The sequence below is a fragment of the Cajanus cajan genome, chromosome 8 (assembly GCF_000230855.2).
Source record: "Cajanus cajan strain Asha chromosome 8, NIPB_CcT2T_4, whole genome shotgun sequence".
NCBI classification, from domain to species: Eukaryota; Viridiplantae; Streptophyta; class Magnoliopsida; order Fabales; family Fabaceae; genus Cajanus; species Cajanus cajan.
The window spans coordinates 57,354,593-57,373,340 of record NC_138524.1 but is presented as its reverse complement, the minus strand read 5'-3'; the positions used below and the strand labels follow the sequence as shown (position 1 = coordinate 57,373,340).

The window sequence follows — 18,748 nt, the reverse complement described above, 5'->3', positions numbered from 1 at the left end:
AAGATCACTTGAGAGGTCATCTTCAATTGAACCATTAAGTAATATTATCTTCGTATAAATATAATTATTAAAGTTCATTCCTCATGGGACAACCTTTACTGTATTTATTCTAATTAGATTCCTAAAAATCAGTATAGGAACCAAGAGAAGCAAACATTCATTTTTTATGATGTGCCAGGCTCATAGGGTTAAGGACAAATTTATTAAACTGAGTAGTTGTTAATTAACTAATATGTACATGTCTAAATCAGAAAATTATAGTATATCCTACAATTTTATGTGAATATAGATGATTCTCGTTTGTTATTCACGGAAGAATCCAAGTTCTCTTAACAAAAAAGCGTCCTTCAACTGGAGCATTAAATATGACAAACACGGATCTCAAACCAAATCAAAATTATGCCTGATCACGAGTTGGGTTCGGTCAGATTTGGGTTGAAAATGTTCAGCCCAACCCAAACCAACCAAGAAAAAAATGGACACATTTTCGACCGTATCAGTACTTCAGATTATTCGGGTCGAGTTAGTCGAATTTCGAGTTATATGAGTGGGTTTAATCAAGTTGGATCACATTGGAAGGGAGCCGATTTCTAACAGTTGCACTTCCTTTATTCATATGATTCCTTTCCTTCTCTTTTTCTTTCTTTTTTTTCTTTCTCTTCCTATCACACCATTGCATCTCGACAACGAAGATGATAATGACGTCGACGTCATTCCGATAGCATTTCACAACTCACCCCCCCCCCCCCCAAATCAAAACCCTCCTCGTTAACTACTTCACCTCACTCCGCTTCCTTCCCAAAGATTCAAAGACCCCTCATTCTATAATCTTCTACAACCGAACCTCTCCCCCCCTCCCCCAATCCGATTCACGTGCCATGGTCGAGATTGCTGAAACCAAGAAGTGGGGATTTCAGGAAAAGATGCAACATCCCGACCTCATTGATGCAGCTTGCTGATGTCATGTCTAAAGTTTCACGCATGCAACGACGCCAATGGCAATGAAGGGAACTTTGTGAAGCTAATCTTTGAACAGCAGGAAAAGGAAGTTCGTGAACAAGAGAGGAAAATTTACCAAACAGATTCGAGTACCAACGAATAAAGAAATTTAAACCCAAACTCGATCATAATAACCCATTCAAAACCGATTTTAAAAAACTCGATCCAATTATCCGAATCAATCCGTCTGTAAAACATATTTGATTGTGGGTTACATCAGATTTGAACAGGACGGGATTTTTTGATTAGGCCTAAATTACAAATCCTAAACCATGCATCATCTTCCAACCTAAATTACAAATCATCTATCCAAAATAGGAATAAATTTAAAAGCTTATTTCATATAGACTAAACTAAAAACAAACCTCACGTATAAAAACCAAACTAAACAGACATCGCATTAGCCATCAAAATAAAAAATTTAGCCACACTATATCATGCACGTCAATTTGTTACATACGCAAGACATACATCACATTACTATGACATGAAAATAACCAACAAAAATACAAACTTAAAGTTGATTTGAAAAAACTGCAAGGACCAAATTCGTGACTAAAGCATTAAATATAAGAACCAAAAGTTTGAATAGAGCCAAATAAAACATGCCAACAATTAACATCGGTTGCATCAGCAATGTTGTATTATTTCAATCATTACAAAACAAGATACATCGGTTGCATCCAAGAAAAGAGTGCAAATTCTAGACAAAAAGGGAAACATTAAAAGCTATAAAAGTAAAAAAAGAATATTGAATAGCAAAGCATTATAAATGTATTCCAGTCCACCTTGATACCAAACTTCCGGATAATGAGACGAATGCCCGGAAAACATATACTAATGATAAACTATTGTCTTGTATTTACACAAACATTTCCTCACCTACATATACCGGCAGAAACAAAGAATTGGGGATGACCGTATCCTCAAAGGTATGAAAATGGGGCGGGAGCAGCCTCACCCTCCAAAAATGTATCAAAACATCATTAACTGTCAGGCGATCACCTGTTAATATTTGTAACCCGAAGAACCCGGAGGAGCAGGAGGTAGCCGATTAGGGGTCCGACGGCTGCTGGAGTTTGAACCAGAGTTCACGTCACCATTTTGTGCAGGATCACTGTAATGTCGACTGTGACCATTGGATCCCGATCTTGATGAACCACTTCGACTTATAGGGCCATTGGCAGCTGCATCAAAGGCGGATCTCCAGTCATCACCTGGTCCACTGGCACTGCTTCTTGGGCTACTCTCTGCAAAACAAATAAGTAATGTAAGTACCCAAAATGGAAAAACTTACGGAAAGAAACTACTATCAACTGAGAATCCAAAAAAAAGATAAAATTCAGTTTCAACAAATATTAACTCACGAATCACGATGCAATCCGGTTTGTTACCAGGATAATTAAGGTAATAGGATATAAAGTTTGGATCTTTCAAATCAAATGGCAAAGTGCACTTTACAAAATAAAATGCAAATTGTAACTGCTTATAAAAATAATTGGGTGAATTGACTGTTATGAGTATGTATTTTATTAAAATTAATAAATCGATGGTCAATTTGTCCAGGATATGAATGCTCCACATTCAGTATCAGAATAAGATAAAACGGTACAATAATTCTTAATAATATTCGATCATTAATGATGACAAGTTTGGGCACTTAAAACAAAAATAGTAGTATTAAAAATAGGGTGCACAAATATATTAAATGAATGTTGATGAGTCATCCATCCAACAAGTATGTAAATGAGTAAGAAAGCGCTAACACACACCTGCACTACCATTTGACCAGCCAGATGCAGCAGCTGCTCGGTTGTCATGAATACTCAGTTGTCGTGTCAATTTCGACAGAAGTGAGGATTGTTTCTGGTAACGCTCTCTTCTGCGCTTAACATTTTGATCTTCTAGAAGCAACTCTTCAATCTTAGCAGTGCTTTGAGCACTAATCATGGAAACAAAAAAACAATGTCAACAATCACAAATATCAAAGCAACAACTAATAAATATAAATAATTGCCATTGACATATACAAAACTATAACATCCAGATAAATTAGCATGTAACTTGCACATTAACACTTGATATCTTGAATCAATAATGAACCATGTGTCAGGTTCAGACAGTATACTACAAGGTTTTCCTTATTAATGCATAGAACAAAATTACTGCACCTGAACACACGTACATAGGTTAGCATCTGAACACTATTTTTTATGGCAAAAACCCATCATACTCTGTTAAAATAACTCATAATTGATAAAATTGCCTTTCCATTTCTTTTTAAATTTAAATTTGTTACTTCAACCATCTTTTTCTCTCATTCTCTATCACAAGCAGCAAGCAATTCAAATTGAGGCTCCTCATCCTATGCCAGCTTTAACTCCACATTTGGTATATTAAAGAAGTTTGTTTGAGAGTGTGCTTTTCAACACTGCAATTAATTTCATAAAACAGAAGAGGAGCACTGGAGACTAATGACTTCCATTAAAAACGAAGTTTGGACATGAAACTTCAGCAGTCCCAATAAAGGTGGGAAGTTCATATTTGAGCAAGAAAACATAGAAATTTATTTAACGGGAAAAATATCAAAATACTATGTTTAAAACAAATAAAAATAACATTATATACATATATATACACACACACACACACACACATATATATATATATAGAGAGAGAGAGATGGACAGAAAGAATAATTATCACGAACAGAAAAGAGATAACTGATAATCTCTCTACATTACAACAACCAAGTTTTTTTCCAACTAGCTTAGTTCGGATACAGGGATCAAATGGCATTATCATTTATACAGTAAATCATGTAGATAGACAAATTATTGACTTCTATATCCTTATTTGTTTCACCTGGTTTTATTGGTCTCATTCTATATCTAGCAACTGAGCTACCCTGCATATAATCTACTCTCCTTCCTAGTTTCATGTCTTCTCCACACATGCACAAACCACCTAAGGCAAGACTCTACTATCCTTTCCACAATAGGCGCTACCCTGGCTATCTTCCCAAATGCATTCGTTCCGATTCTGGTCTAGTTTGTCCACTCATCTAATGCAACATCCTTATCTCCATTACATTATTTTATTTTCTTGTTAGCTTTTTATCTACCAACATTCAGTTCCATAATACATTGCAGGTCCTGAAGCTGTGCAGCAAAATATTCCTGAAAATTTTGTCAGTCTCATTCCAAAAATTGAGGTAATGTAAAGAGAATTTAAGGATATGTTGTAATCTCTTTACATTCCTTCAAAATCTTCAAGAATGAGACTGACAAATGCAAGGAAGAAATCTAGTGCAAGAGAATAAAAATAGAATTTAAGGATATGTTGTAATCTCTTTACATTCCTTCAAAATCTTCAGGAATGAGACTGACAAATGCAAGGAAGAAATTTAGTGCAAGAGAATAAAAATAGAAAAACAATAACAATTTTCTAAACCTGACAGAGCTATATAATTGATTCAGCATGTCTTCCTTAGCTTTTTCAACTTGACAAAGAACAACTGCCTGTAAACCAAATAACCAGAAAATGCATCAAACATTAACGGGAAAAAACAGTAAAATTATAAAAATGGCAAATGTTAAAACAGAAGCTTACCTTTGGTACATTAGCAGCTAAACTATTTAGAACTGCTTCAACGTATCCACGAACTTCTTGTGACATCCATCGGAGTTCTTCCTCAGGATCAGCAGGTCTTCGAGCCATTGTATCCTGAGGTAGGATACCAAAATATAATAAAAGCCAGTTAATAACCACAGTTTAAGGAATAACAATCTATTTAGTATTTATTTATTTATTTTTAATTTTGTTATGCAAAACCTCAGCTTATATAGACTCAGTCAAGAAACTTTAATATACTTAACAGAAAACAGAAATTAGACAAGTTCTGTCAATTGCTTGATTGAGAGCATTCAACATCCCAGATATTTATAAACAAAAATGAACTGTACATTTTTACAAGAACAAAAACAAAATTATACTATTTCATGTGACTCAATTGTTCTAGTGACTCTATCGTTCAAGTGATACATTTATGGATTTACCCCCAATGACATGTTAATCATTATCACTATGTCCAACATATTCCCTTGATTACCGACTCTGAAAATTTTCATATTAATTTCTTTAAAGAACTAAAACATTAAAATACCCTATAATGCTTAAGTTGGACAATATTAGACTCCAAGGCTGAAAGGATGTTTACAAATTGGTTGAATGCATTGTTAAGACCAACCCTTTAATGATTGGACAGCTCTGTATACTGGGGATAGAAGTATTATTTCCCGAAACTTGTTTGGATGGGTTTGTGGATCCACCTACACAACAAGCTACCATGAAAGCTTACACGAAGTTCCATATTTATTCAATAAAAAATATTAAAGATCCATAAACAAAATGTATAATGTCGTTACTTTTTTCTTAATCTAACCAATATAAATATATCCAGGACATGTGTCAGCTCCCAGTGTAATATTCTTCCACTATTTTTTGTTTTGCATAAAACTTCAATGCTTTTTGGCTTTCTTTCAAGTGTGGAAGGAAACTGCTCTAGTATTTCTATGGTTTTGTTAAGTATTTATAACCCTTCATTAAATCATCATAATTGCTTCAAAATGAAATTATGTGTTGAATTTAGCAGGGAAAGGACGGGGGAGAGAATAATCTGCATATAACTTAAGATAATGGAAAAGCTTATTATTCTTCATGATTAATATATAGGTTCTTAAACGACTTAGTGGAGACTTTCCTAGGCTAATATTAAGTGCAACTTCCTAAACACTAATGCCCCTGAACACTAGATGCATTTTATCATGTGACTGAATCTACTATTTCTTATGTGCCATTATTTCCAACAGTATCAAATGCATTTTGGATTTCATTTAATAATTTATACTTTGGTTTTTTAACCAACAGCCTAATAGCACAAATTAACAAAAACAATATTTATATAAAAACAATGCATTTTAAAGACCCCAAAAAACAGAGTCAATTGTGAAAAAATCAATTAGTGTAAAAACTTTAAATAAAAAATCTTAAGACTAGTAAACTTATGTTAGGTAGTTAATTGAGGCAGATTCTAATTTCTAAGAACTGACTTTCATATACAAGCCTAATGACCGTAAAAATATGTAACACGTGATAAACGCCTTTAAGCTAGCAACTAACCAAGGAACCATCAGAGAGGCTATGCCTCATGGTAGAGCCCCCTTCAGATGAGATCCTTATCTGTCCTCCCTTTGCTTTTATAACATTACTTATCTTATTAATCCATTCGACCTTATCAGCTGCACTCTCAGCCTTCAAAACAACAGCACTGTGTGCTGCAAGATAGAAACACATTGAAATTTAAATGTTTTCAGAAATTCATTAGAAATTCAAGTTTGCATGTACATGTACCATTGACAGCTATATTATCAACAAGGGAATTTTACCTTTCAGAACAGTTTTATAAGGAACTCTACTGGTAATTTTAAATACAAGGTTGACTTTGCCAGAATCAGGTCCATTTGACTTCTTGTCCTTTGAGCTTTTGGATGGAGGATCCTCTTCATCCGCAACCTCTTCAATGTTACATTCCTGCTTAGCAATTTAAATTGTATGCTTATCAAGACTATATAAGTTATGCATTGTTCTCTACTCACTAACATCACCAAAATCAAAGGTAGTACATACTGCAACAGTGTGGATATTTAGCAGAAAACAACATAGTAAAACCTACAGCTTTAAATTTGAGTTTTAACAAATTTAAAATGTAGAGCATCCACATCCAAGTAGAACATCCAAAAGATCTTACATTTAGATAAACTAAGCATTTTTCAGCAGAAATAAGTTAACTTTGCCTTGTTTGTATCTTCCAAATTAACTTGAAGGTAACACCAAAAGCAATAAGAAATATAACACACCAACCTCTCACAGATTAAGAAGATCTTAGTTCTGGTCAGGATAAAGGTTTACAAACACTTGCAAAAGGTTTTGATGAGTAGGTGAATGCATAAAAGTCCACTAACTATAGACACAGATCTTACTAAATAAAAGATGAGTTAGAAATTCTTAATTTCCTGAGCTGCTTTATATATGAATTAAGAATGCAGATAAAAGCAATAATATTGTACAGTAGATCTAAAATCCAACATATTAAATGATTATGCTTACATATTACCTACTGCTTAGTTGAACTGCCTTCACATAAAAGGTAAGAATTTAAGATGAAGGCCATATGGTATTTGCATTAATGTAACCATCAAGTATTGTCAATCAACTAGCTAAAAGTAACATGTCGCCATGGCACAGTAGAACTAAAAACATAAAATCTTCAATAGTCAGAATTAAAGGTGAAGGGGGTGCACGACCTAGTGGAGCTTGGGGAGGGTAGATGTATGCAGCTTTATTGTAAACATGTATTCTCCAGAAGGTTTGCAAACATGTGAGGAATGTGAATTTGATAGATGTGTCAACTTAACCTTAATAATAAACTTTGCTTAGGCAAGGAGCAGACTGATTCAACATTCATATTCGCATTTTGTTAAACATATCAGATGTATCAACAAAGCCACCGTTGCTTTATTACAAGACTTCAAATGGACAATGAATTTTCAGGGAAAATCAACTATTCTACCTTGTTTCAAATTTCAAAAATAAATATGGTGTGTAATATATTTTAAAGGTATCATAAATTATAATATTTCAAATTAATGTTTTAAAGTCTAAATTATAGCATTCCAAACACAGTATCAGAAAAAACAATCAAGGGAAATTTAGATAACAATCACTAAATTAAGCCAGCCAAGTGCAGGCACCTGCAAAATCTATTCAAACAAGCATCATGAATTGTTGAGTTGAGAATTTCAGAATAATTTATATGATGCACAAGACACTACTGTAAAATTTATAAAACGTGAATGTACTTGGTTAATGAAAGTACACAATACCTCTAATGTAATAACACCGCGAAAATGTCTTTCCTCTTGTTTTTTGGTGTACCCAAGCTGTGAAGTGAAAGGATAAAGTCAACACTAAACAGTAAAATGTATTAAAGTGACCAACTAAATATCTCAGTTTTAATCAATAATAGAACTAAGCTGTCTTAGACGATTATATTTGCGCCTCTAGAGAAAATACCATGACTCAAGAGACTAGCATGTCAATCAGAAGAGTGTAAAACTAGATTTAGGAAAGTAATGATAAAAGCCCAAAGAATGCATGTAAATAATCATCTTCACCAATAGTTACCAACCTTTCCTGTCTTCTCATTTAGCACAAACCATCGCCTGCTCCAACCATTAGTTTTTGCACTTTTCTTTAACAAAAAACCTGCAAGCAAATAAAAAACTAGATTTAGTTTAATGAAGATTTGAAATATTTATTTTGGCAAATTCCAACTTCCAAATTCATGCATCATTATTCGTTATTGCAATACCAAAATGCAAATTAGGAATAGCACCCATGCCATTTAGGGTAGATAGCCAAGAAACAGAATTGACAGCCTTTCAGAATTAAATTCCTTTATAGTCATTAATAAATTAATAGAACATATTATATATAGAAAGGCTAGAATAATAACAGTGAGTAATAGAAAAATTTAAGAATTTCTACAGAATTTTTCAGCATAACAGCTATTTCCAGATGTTTCTCTGAATACAAGTGTGGTGTATGACATTTAGTCGGTCTACATGAAAATTCTAATTCCAAAATTCCAAAATATAACATCAGACTCAGTAGAAGTTTGAAACCCTTCAATCAAACAAACAAATTGAATCACATCATTCATATTGACCAAGATTAATCTCTATAGAATAATCATTTGCATTCTCTCCTTTTCCTTTCTAGTTGTCCATCATGAGATCAATAATCACAACTTCACAAGCAAGCAGTCAATAGCAACGCAGAGAAGCTACCCCAATAACACTAGTGGGATATGTTTCATGGATACATACTAACAAGATGCGGGATTTCCCAAAAAAAACTAAGATACAGGTTTGTTAATATAATTTTTTAAAAAGAATATACATATAAAAAAAATATAAATTTATATAAACATGACCAGAATTATATAAATGATAAAAAAAACACAATAAGAATAACTTATAACAGTTAAAAACTCATCATTTCCTTGTCCAGTGAAAAAATAATCCCTAAATCTGATTCATCAAGAGAAAGAGTAGCAACATCAAGAATGGTAGGCCCATCAAATGATTCTCATTCCTCTCCTCCACCAAGATCACATACTTTATGTTAGGAATGATTTTAGGGAGCAGCAGAAACCTCTAAAGGTTTATTATAGAAAGAAAAAGGGAAAGGGGCATATTGTAAATGTTAGCTGACTGGGTCAAGATTGTAAGTTAAATCTGTTACTCTGTCGTAAACTCTTTAAATAAGACCTCTATTGTTTTGTTGGGGGAGTTTTTTTGGTAAAATTTGTATAACTGGAAGTTTCCAGTGTGAAAGGAGAGTGCTCCTTTTGGGGTTATACTTGTATACCTTAGTTCTTGTAAGAATTTTTGTTCATAATCAATACAGAAGTCATTCAGTTTTTCAGTCTTATTGTGTGGGTGTGCTAATCTTGGTTAGGATTCTGTTCTTTTCCTTTCTCAAGAAGGGATACCTAACACTTCACTTTCACTCTAGTTATAACTTACTATCTATTGATAGTAGAGAAAGATTTGTATGTATAAAATCTAAATCTTTAACTCTCCTAAGGTTGAGCCTATTTCCTTATATAGAATAGACAAATGAACATGTCCTCCAATTTCTCTCATAACAAGAATATGAGAATGGTTGTGAAAGGAGTTTCAATGCAATGAATTTATGTTTGGAGATTGCAGCACCATATATGACCCACCACTCCTTAGGATTTAAGTTCCATCTATTTTGTAAGGAATCTAATTGGCCAATGATTTCATTAATCAGTAATAGAGTATGAGCTTGATACATACCCAAATAGTACCCATATGTACCCAAAATAGTACCCATATGTACCCAAGTTAAGTACCCAATTACTTTTTGTTTGAAAATTGTTTTCGGTACGTATCCGTTACATACCCACAAATACCCAACGCTGGCAACACATAGCGGGTATGGGTACGTACCCATTTGTGTATCATATGACTTTAAGATTAACCATGCTTTAGAGATTCTTTATTATAGTTCTTATTATTATACTAATTCTATTTAATTAATAAATTTCTATTATATATTATATTATTATGTTAAATTTGACTCTATTATATAATGTATATTAATATTTTTCTATATTTCATTAAATATTACAGAGTAGCTTATAGTATTAATTATAGTTATAGCATAATATTAGTAGTAGTAATAATAAAAACAACAAACAGAAAACACCTCAATTGTAATACTTTGGAGAAGAGAAACTTGAAACAGACTAGGGTTTTCTTTGGGTGGGAAGGGCCCCAAATTGGGTCAGTCTCACCCAAACAATACTACAATTGGGAGGATTTTTTGCTGCTTTTTTATAATTAATCATTTATTATACTATTATAATATTATAATACAATAAAGTACTCCATAATATCTAAAAAGAATATTTTAAAATATAAAAATATTAATACATAATTCTAATAATTATAATTATATACTATATACATAATACACATACATAACCTATAATAATAATATAATATATACATATAGAGAAAAAGGCAATATATATACACACACATCATAAACTTAGAATTGTGACCATCCCACTATCCACAGACCCACTCCCACTATAGTGTTGGTTGCTCCACACCGTTATTGACTACTATGATTTCCACTGAACTACCACCCAAACCACAAAGAAATTATAATTCCCAGATGATATACAGTTTTTTCCTGACATTTCAAGAGCATTCTATCAAATTCAAACAGAATAACTACACAAAAAAACTATGGGGAATTGAGACCGCAAGAAATTTCAATTAGCAAAATGTAGTAGCATAAAGAATAGGACAGACCTGCTGTAATTTCTCCTTCAGGACCAGCAACCTTTAAACCTGAGCCATCTTGCCCTTCTTTCTCTGCCTGACCTGATTTGTCCTTTTCCTTATCTTTCTTCTCCTCCTTCATTGATTTCATGCTTCCACCAGTTTGGGGACTAGTGGCCTACAATAAGTTAACAAAGCAGTTTAAATTCCACAAGTCACAAAAAAGAAGAGTAAAAAATAAATCAGAAAATCAAAGTTACAAAAGCAGAACTCATACTTCATCATTTTTAAATACAATCCTTTTGTTACAGTAAGAGACCACCTACCCGGTTAAGTATAGATTGTTCAGCATCTTGCCCTTTCTTTGAGGATCGGCCTTTCAGTTCCTCCTCTCGACGTTGCCTTTCCATCCTACAGTAAATAACATGGAATTACTAGATCAATAATGGCCTCACAAATATAATATGGGTGGCATCTACATGTATAATGTTATGTGTAAGCAAGGACTAGAAAGAATTTTGTGAATAACTATGCAACACTATTCAAAAGAACCACCAAATGAAAAAATGCAGCATGTTCCTAAACAATTGTTCTTGGTGAACAGGAAATAGCAAATAGATGCTGTTTAAAAAATTCCAACCAACAATTTGTTCTGTCAAGATAAAAGTGGGTTTGATCTGGGCACAAGCAATAACACATGCCTGAAAAAGGTATGAGCCAAATGCTAGATCAGCTTAGATATGGACCAAAGATATGGAGAGTTTACTGTAGAAGGAAGAATGAGAATAGAGGCACAATGTGGGATCTAGTTGCAATTCTTCAATTTCATCATAACTTGATCGTTAAGCTTCAAAAAATGGGGGGCTTAAACGAATAATTTACACTTCAGAAAGGTCAATATGCTTCAAGCAATGGGACAATGGTGGATGTTTCTCCCAGACTTGGTAGAGACCCAACCCAATCCTTCACCAAGGTGAATCTTGAAGGGGCGTATTGATAGACCCCAATACCAAGGCATGTGCTACAAGGATTGCAAAGTAGAACGAAAAACACACGGGGATAAGGAGGACAACATGAAAAATAATGGGGATATTCAAGTTGTTAAGTGTGGATTATAACCAAGCACAGAGCTACCAAGGAATACTCAGAGGGAGGGAGGGAGAGTTTGAATGGAAAAAAAATGAGAAGAAAAGATGGGTAGTACATGGTAGGCTTGAATTGAGGGGAAAGAAGATCAAGGGCTATGGCTAGAGGTTATGTGCATCTTCAAACTCTATATTTATCTGTCACTTTCTGCATTTTCTGCTTTTTGGAGGAGCTAGTGACTCCATTGTTTTCACCAAAAAAATAAAAATGGTTGCTAACAAATAGACAAATAAAAAGTAGGGAACAGATCATCTCCCCCAAATGAGAGGATTTAGATCCATTCAAGAAATGTCAAAATTACCTCCTTTGTACCAAGCGGATGAAGTGTTGGGGTGGGACAAAAGCACGCTCCATATCAACTAGAGCAACCACCATTTTCTTTGATTCATTTTTAAACCCTTCTAGTGCAGCAGTTGCAAGAGCCACAACCTTGAAATATTTTTAAACAGCGTTATCTAAAAGAAATAGAAAGCACACTCCCCACATAAGGGATAACTTTAAGAAGAAAATATATAAAGGAACAATGGGCAACAAAAAAGAGACTCCAATTTAACAGAATATATTAATACAGGTATAATGTAGGAACAAAATAAAATTATAATAAAGAACCCTACCTCTCTCTTGAAAGGTGGGTATCTTCCTAAACCAGGTGTAGCATTGGCAGCAGATGAAACAATATCTATCAGGACACGATGTACCTGGAGCATAAAGCAATGAGAATCTCCATCAGTAACAAGTATAACAGAAGGAACAAACTAGGAAAAATGCACAGTGAATCAAATGCCAACGTTAGCTGTAACATAGAATTACAATGTAGTACTACTTCTGATAGGAACACATTTTTTCTCATAAAGACAATGAGACTAGCTCCTTACAAGAACACAAAATATGGAAAATAGAAGTCTATAAATTGAGTTGAATTAGAATCATAAACTTTACATACAAATGATGCAGTCATCATTTTACATGTGCTGATAAGAACTTTGGGAGAACCACACCACAAAAGCTTGCCTACAAGTTGAAGAGCACAAGCCCTATAAACCCCACACCAAGATCTCATGCCTCTAATGTGGGACTCAAGTCTCATACCTTGCAATTGGATCTAACATGTGCTTTGAGAGAAATCCCAAAAGATATGCAAGAAATACTAAATTATCAAGTTTTTTTTCACATAAGTATTCTCTTTCGAAGACAATCCTGTTTGAGGCACAATCGAACACTAAATGTAATCACCTCTCCTAGTTATGAGGGGGACTAGACTAGACTGTAGTTATCAGAATCCTACAATTCACAATTCAATTCGGCAACCTACCGATTTGTATCAGAAGATGAATATAAAATGACTTTGCATCCTACAATACATTAATGAATCTATGAAATTTTGTATTATTGACATGAAACGTACGATTCACAACAATTCATTATTTTATTCTTTTTTCATGAAAAAATTGAAATGTCACATAAACTTAAATTGTTAAATGAAAAGGAATTGAAGGAACACTTTTGAACTTATCCTATTCCATTACTCAATTTGTCACTCACTCATTCAATGTATACTATTTAGCTATTTACTTGCTTAGTTTCCATTCTTCTAAAATAAAGGTTTCACAAACTCATCTAACTACAATTATTTTGTTCTACAAGACTTTGCTTAAGTTGTCTTTATCTATTTGTAATTGAAGTTTTTACATTGAACACCATCATCTATATGATATATTTGAAGTAATTTTTCATTGATATTCCGATTCGATAGAAATTATGATTCACAATTCAAATCCCGATTTGATAACCTTCACTAGACCCAAATCTAATTGGTACCAAATGTATAGTTCCGCTACATATAACATGTTTTCGCAATACGCAGAATGAATACATTTAGATGGAAGGGAAAAGACAAAGAACATGGGTACTAGATCCAAACTTCAAACCTAAATGACAAACCAAATGAAAATATAAAGAAAAGCACTACAATATATAAGGAACAAACTACAATCATTTACAAACTTGAGAGTAAAGGAAGTTAAATACAAGTCAAATTCATTCTACAGATTAAAACATTACCTCTTCAACACAAAGACGTGATGGTTCTTTCGCAAGCTCTAGAACACCTTTGATTAGAGATCTCAATCCCTTTTCAGGGGAAATAAGATAAGGCTGATAACCATCTGCTTCTAACACAATCTGACAATGGGCAAAAAGGATAAGCCACAGTAACAACAACCCCTCCCCCCACCCCAACACACACACAATAAAATAGGCGAGGGGCACTAAGGGGAAAAATAAAGAAAGAAGATATCAACAAAACAGTGGTTCAAAACTTACCCTCTTTACATTGTTGATATCAAAATGCCTATCTAAAGGTAATTGTTTCATTCTATCAGGAAATCTCCCCTCAAAACAGGAAACAATTTTCCAACCAGATCCCTGCAAGACAATTTAATAATAATATAAATAAAAAAGGTCCAAGCAACAAATACAAAATTAATTATTCATTAACACAGGTTTGTTTGAAAACCAATTTTTCACCAAATGCTGAACTATCAAAATATCTACGAATCAATTATAAATGAGACTTTCCTCATTTTTTCCTCCACAGTTCAGCTGTGGGCTACATTTGAGATAAGCTTTTGTAGTATGTTATGAAAATTCAGCTTCTTTGCACTTTCAGGAGATTGGCAAGGAAAACAATACCTAGTGGCAATGTGTGGTTAATGGGATTTAGTGGTTTGTATTGTTGAAAAGGAATGCTTGTATCTTCAAGTGTATCTTTTCCTTAAAATCGGCCAAGTAAAGAATTGGGCAGTGAGTATATGGTTTCTCTTTCGTGTACAGATCCAAGGTTTACAAACAGATTGGGCAGCTCTTCTAGCTGATTAGTCTTGCAGGACTTTTTTTGTGTCATTGTATTGATTTTCTTTAATTGGTCTGAGGAACCCTTATCATCCATCTTCTTGTACAGTTTTATCTTTCTATTTCTAATACACTTTCATACACATAAAGGTAGTAATAATGTTCTCAATATAGCACATAAACCAAGTAACCAACTACATTCTTTATCCGGAGGACCATAGCAATAATGATGAATATTAAATGGCAAGTTAATCGAATATACTCTTTCTCAATTCTAAAACCTCAAATATGTTCTTTCTCAATTCTAAAACCTCTTTCAAGCTTCAACTTCTTAATTAAATTGGGCCCAAAAAATAGTTTCTTCAATGAAAAGTAACACAAGAAACAATATGCTATAATATGCAAAAAAAAAAAAAAAAAAAAAAAAGACTAGATTATTTGGAGCTAAAGAAATAGCATTCCCAATAATAAGTAACATAAAAAATAAATAAAATTTAACTAAAACATGAGATTGAGAGAGCAAACCTCGCCAGTGGTAATGTGCTGCAGGAATTTATCCTCAAATTCCCGGCAAAGTTCCAAGGCTATAGCACGCGTACCCTCTGAAGTCGTGACCATTGACTCTCCAAGCCTTGCCAATTCATCCTGAACTATCTGAGACTTCCCTTGTAACCTTAACAGTGTCAGCGAGGTAAAGATTAATAGACTGAACTTTCTAATACAAATCATTTAGTAAGAACAGCTATTCACATGGTAAACAAAATATGAAAATTAAAACACAAAATACTTCACATAAATGCCAAGAAACAATAACCATTGATATATATTCCAGGTCTTAGTTTTCCACTACTATAAACAAGAATCAAGTCAAAACAACAACATTTATAATTAATGGGGAAATGTCATATTGCACTACATGGAACTTACCCAGAAAGAAGGTTAGGAAGCCGAAGCTTCATGCGATTCTGAATCTGCTGTGCCAGGGCATCCACTAAAGCTATCCTTCCAAGCTTACTTTGAGGAGCTCCTGTCAATATGGACTTGAGGCTTTCACTCTCTGCTCTCCATGCAGTTTCTAAAGAACTTTCAGAACCAGCAGATCCAGACTGTGCTGTAGCTATTGAAACTGATTGACCAATCAATGCAACCCAAGGAATATCTGATGTTTTGGCAGGACCCTGATTCAATAAGAGAGCTTGTACTGCAGCCAGTGCTTTTTGGTCTGTTGCAGCTTGATCTATTTTACTAATAATACCAACTGTTCTGGTACCTATGAAAATATATATTTGCCTATTTCATCAATTAACAATGAAAAAATCTAATACCTAATAGAGAATGGAACCAAGCAAGTCCTCAAAAGAAAATTTATGCAAGTTTTTTATAACAACATTCCTAAAAAGAACCGAGCAAACAGTCTACCTTCTGCATCATACTCCTTTGTGTATCTTAGGGCTCGAGATGAAGCAATTTCTGGTGCTTGAGCTGCAGGTACAATAACTAGCAAAATGGCATCATTATGCTCCGCATATTCACTAACCTATGCAAGGACCACATTAAATAACATCAGAATTCCAAGACTGTTCAATGATAACAAAAACCAAAAAGTTTAGGAATCAATTTGGGAAATGTAGGACACCCAGTTACCGTTGATTCATCCATAATGCGCTGATCCAACCCAGGTAAATCAACCAATTTAAGAGGTGGTGCTGGGAAGAAAAGATGTTAGAAGGAACGTTAGGAAGTTTAGTTAAATAAAAGATAAACAGTACACATATAACTGGGGCTTGTCAATAAACAAACTGAATCACTCTTTCAGGGTTCAAATTCAAGCCAAATTTCGGCAATTATCTGATATCATAAAATATTAATTGCAAGCACCAACAACAAACTCAAAAGTTTTGCGAGGGCCACTGTAATTTCAAGAAGAACTATCTCTGACAAGCAAAGATCATCACATAGCTACGTATGGATAGTCCAGAAAGACAACAATATCCACCGGAGAAAAAGGAAGAAGTAATCGGGCAATTCATCTTCTCAAATCTGTATACTTCTACCCAATTGCAATATTACAGAACCTGAATGAAGATGGCAAGGTAACTAAAATAAATCAAGAGTTATTAATAAACCTGTACTCGTGCGTAGCTTCAAATAAATTTGATCTCGACTCCTGCCTGAGGAACCCTTACTCAGTCTATCCTGCAACGAGTGTCTCAAAGCACCTGCGGCAATAAAACAAAGCACGTGAGCATGCTCGTCAACAAAGCAAAGAAGCAAACTGCGCAGATCAGCCACTTAGGTATGCGCAGTCTCAACAAGAGAATAGGAACTGACTTGCAGAGACTTGCTGGGACTTGTTGTCAATCTGCAAAATAATGGATTTGCTGCTCAACGAAGTGTCTCGCTGCAGATCAATGCATATAGGAGCCCGAGTAGCTCCGTTCTCACCGGTAGGCTGAAGAACACAAATTTCCACACTCACTTTCACAGTTTCACTTTTGTAACAACAGAATAGGGTTTAAGAGAAAGAGAGAGAGTTCAAGTTACCAAAACGGGATGTCCAATCAAACTGTTGAGGACTGCGGATTTTCCAGCACCCTACAAAACCGGAATTGAAGTGAGCAAAACACAGTGACAGTGACGAAGCGACGAAAACGACGACGTAGAAGAAGAAAAACGCGAAACGGATACTCACAACATTGCCGAGTGCAACGACGTTGAGGAAAGTGGAAGGTCTTCGAGAAGCGTTGGCGTCGTCAACGTCTTCGTCGGCGAGAAGCGCCGCCGCTTGGCGCATCGAGTCGGCAAGCTCCGACAAGTCCTCGATCGCCGCCATGTTAGAATGAATCGACGGATCCAAAGCGGAGAAGATTGGTCGTGGAATCGAAGGCGCGGCGGATAGGGATCGATCGGAATCGAACCCTAAATCGGAGCTTCGATACGATCTGGAGCAAGGTACCGATCAGATCTCTGAGTTTCTCTCTCTAGGAAATGGGCCTTCGTCTTACTATATTGAAGTTTGATTCAGAAATTTCAAAAAGCACACTCTATCTCTCTCTTCCGCGTTTTGAAATGGTTGTCCCAGTCGTCTTGTCTTGTCTTTTATTTTGAATCCTGTTTTGTTTCAACTTTCAACCTAATTAACTTTTTTCTTCTCAAATTAATTCACCGCCCAACGTCAATTCACAGGTAGAAAGCAATGGTTTGGTTCAATTTATCATTCTAAGATTTGAAATACGAGTATAAAAAATCATATTTAAATGAAAGAAAAAAAAAGGAAACAATAAGTAAATTTAAAAAAAATCTTTGTTTTCTTTCTTCTGAGAGTGTTTATGTGGTAATTTAAAAAAAAATAAGATTAAATATATTTTTAGTTTCTCAAATTTAGAATAAGTCTATTTTTTGATTTTTTAAATTTAAAATTATTATTTTTAGTCTCTTTAATTTCAAAAAAATTTATTTTAATTTTTATATTCAAATTTTGTTAAAAAATTTATCAATATTATTTCATAAAATCCATCTATTGATGTTCTTATTAATAAAAGTATCACATTAAATTTGATTGATAATGTATAATTGTCTTAGTTAGTCATTTTCATATATGTTATTGATGACCTAAAAGACTAAAACAAGATTTTTTAAAATTATAAAGATTAAAATAATAATTTTAAATTTGAGAGATAAAAATAAATTTATCTTAAATTTAAAAGATTAAAAATATATTTTAAAAAAATATATGAAAGTTAGAATCAAAATTTAAATTTAAATATGTGTAGTATGTGGGACAAAATTAACGGCTAATGAAACATGAT

The 18,748-nt window shown here is 33.9% G+C and overlaps 1 protein-coding gene across 1 annotated transcript; it reads right to left on the bottom strand.

The window, feature by feature from the left end:
* Positions 1 to 1,624: 1,624 nt before the first annotated feature.
* Positions 1,625 to 18,027, bottom strand: LOC109817443 (dynamin-2B). Its single transcript, XM_020382681.3, has 22 exons — positions 17,632 to 18,027; positions 17,484 to 17,534; positions 17,271 to 17,391; positions 17,066 to 17,158; positions 16,584 to 16,645; positions 16,359 to 16,476; positions 15,867 to 16,209; positions 15,465 to 15,612; positions 14,412 to 14,513; positions 14,151 to 14,270; positions 12,704 to 12,787; positions 12,391 to 12,518; positions 11,270 to 11,354; positions 10,974 to 11,121; positions 8,249 to 8,325; positions 7,944 to 8,000; positions 6,447 to 6,591; positions 6,181 to 6,335; positions 4,612 to 4,725; positions 4,453 to 4,520; positions 2,772 to 2,941; positions 1,625 to 2,249 (listed from the first exon to the last, which is right to left on the bottom strand). The coding sequence occupies exons 1-22, from the start codon at positions 17,770 to 17,772 to the stop codon at positions 2,008 to 2,010; spliced, it is 2,772 nt and encodes a 923-aa protein (XP_020238270.2). The 5' UTR covers positions 17,773 to 18,027; the 3' UTR covers positions 1,625 to 2,007.
* Between the last annotated feature and the right edge of the window lie 721 nt (positions 18,028 to 18,748).

Bases quoted from the DNA above. Each gene is read 5' to 3' on its own strand.
- LOC109817443 (XM_020382681.3), bottom strand. From the start codon at position 17,772: ATGGCGGCGATCGAGGACTTGTCGGAGCTTGCCGACTCGATGCGCCAA. The intron at 17,392-17,483 runs GTAACTTGAACT...TGTGTTCTTCAG, and splicing joins TGATTGGACATCCCGTTTTG to CCTACCGGTGAGAACGGAGC. The intron at 15,613-15,866 runs GTAAGTTCCATG...GACACTGTTAAG, and splicing joins CTTCCTAACCTTCTTTCTGG to GTTACAAGGGAAGTCTCAGA.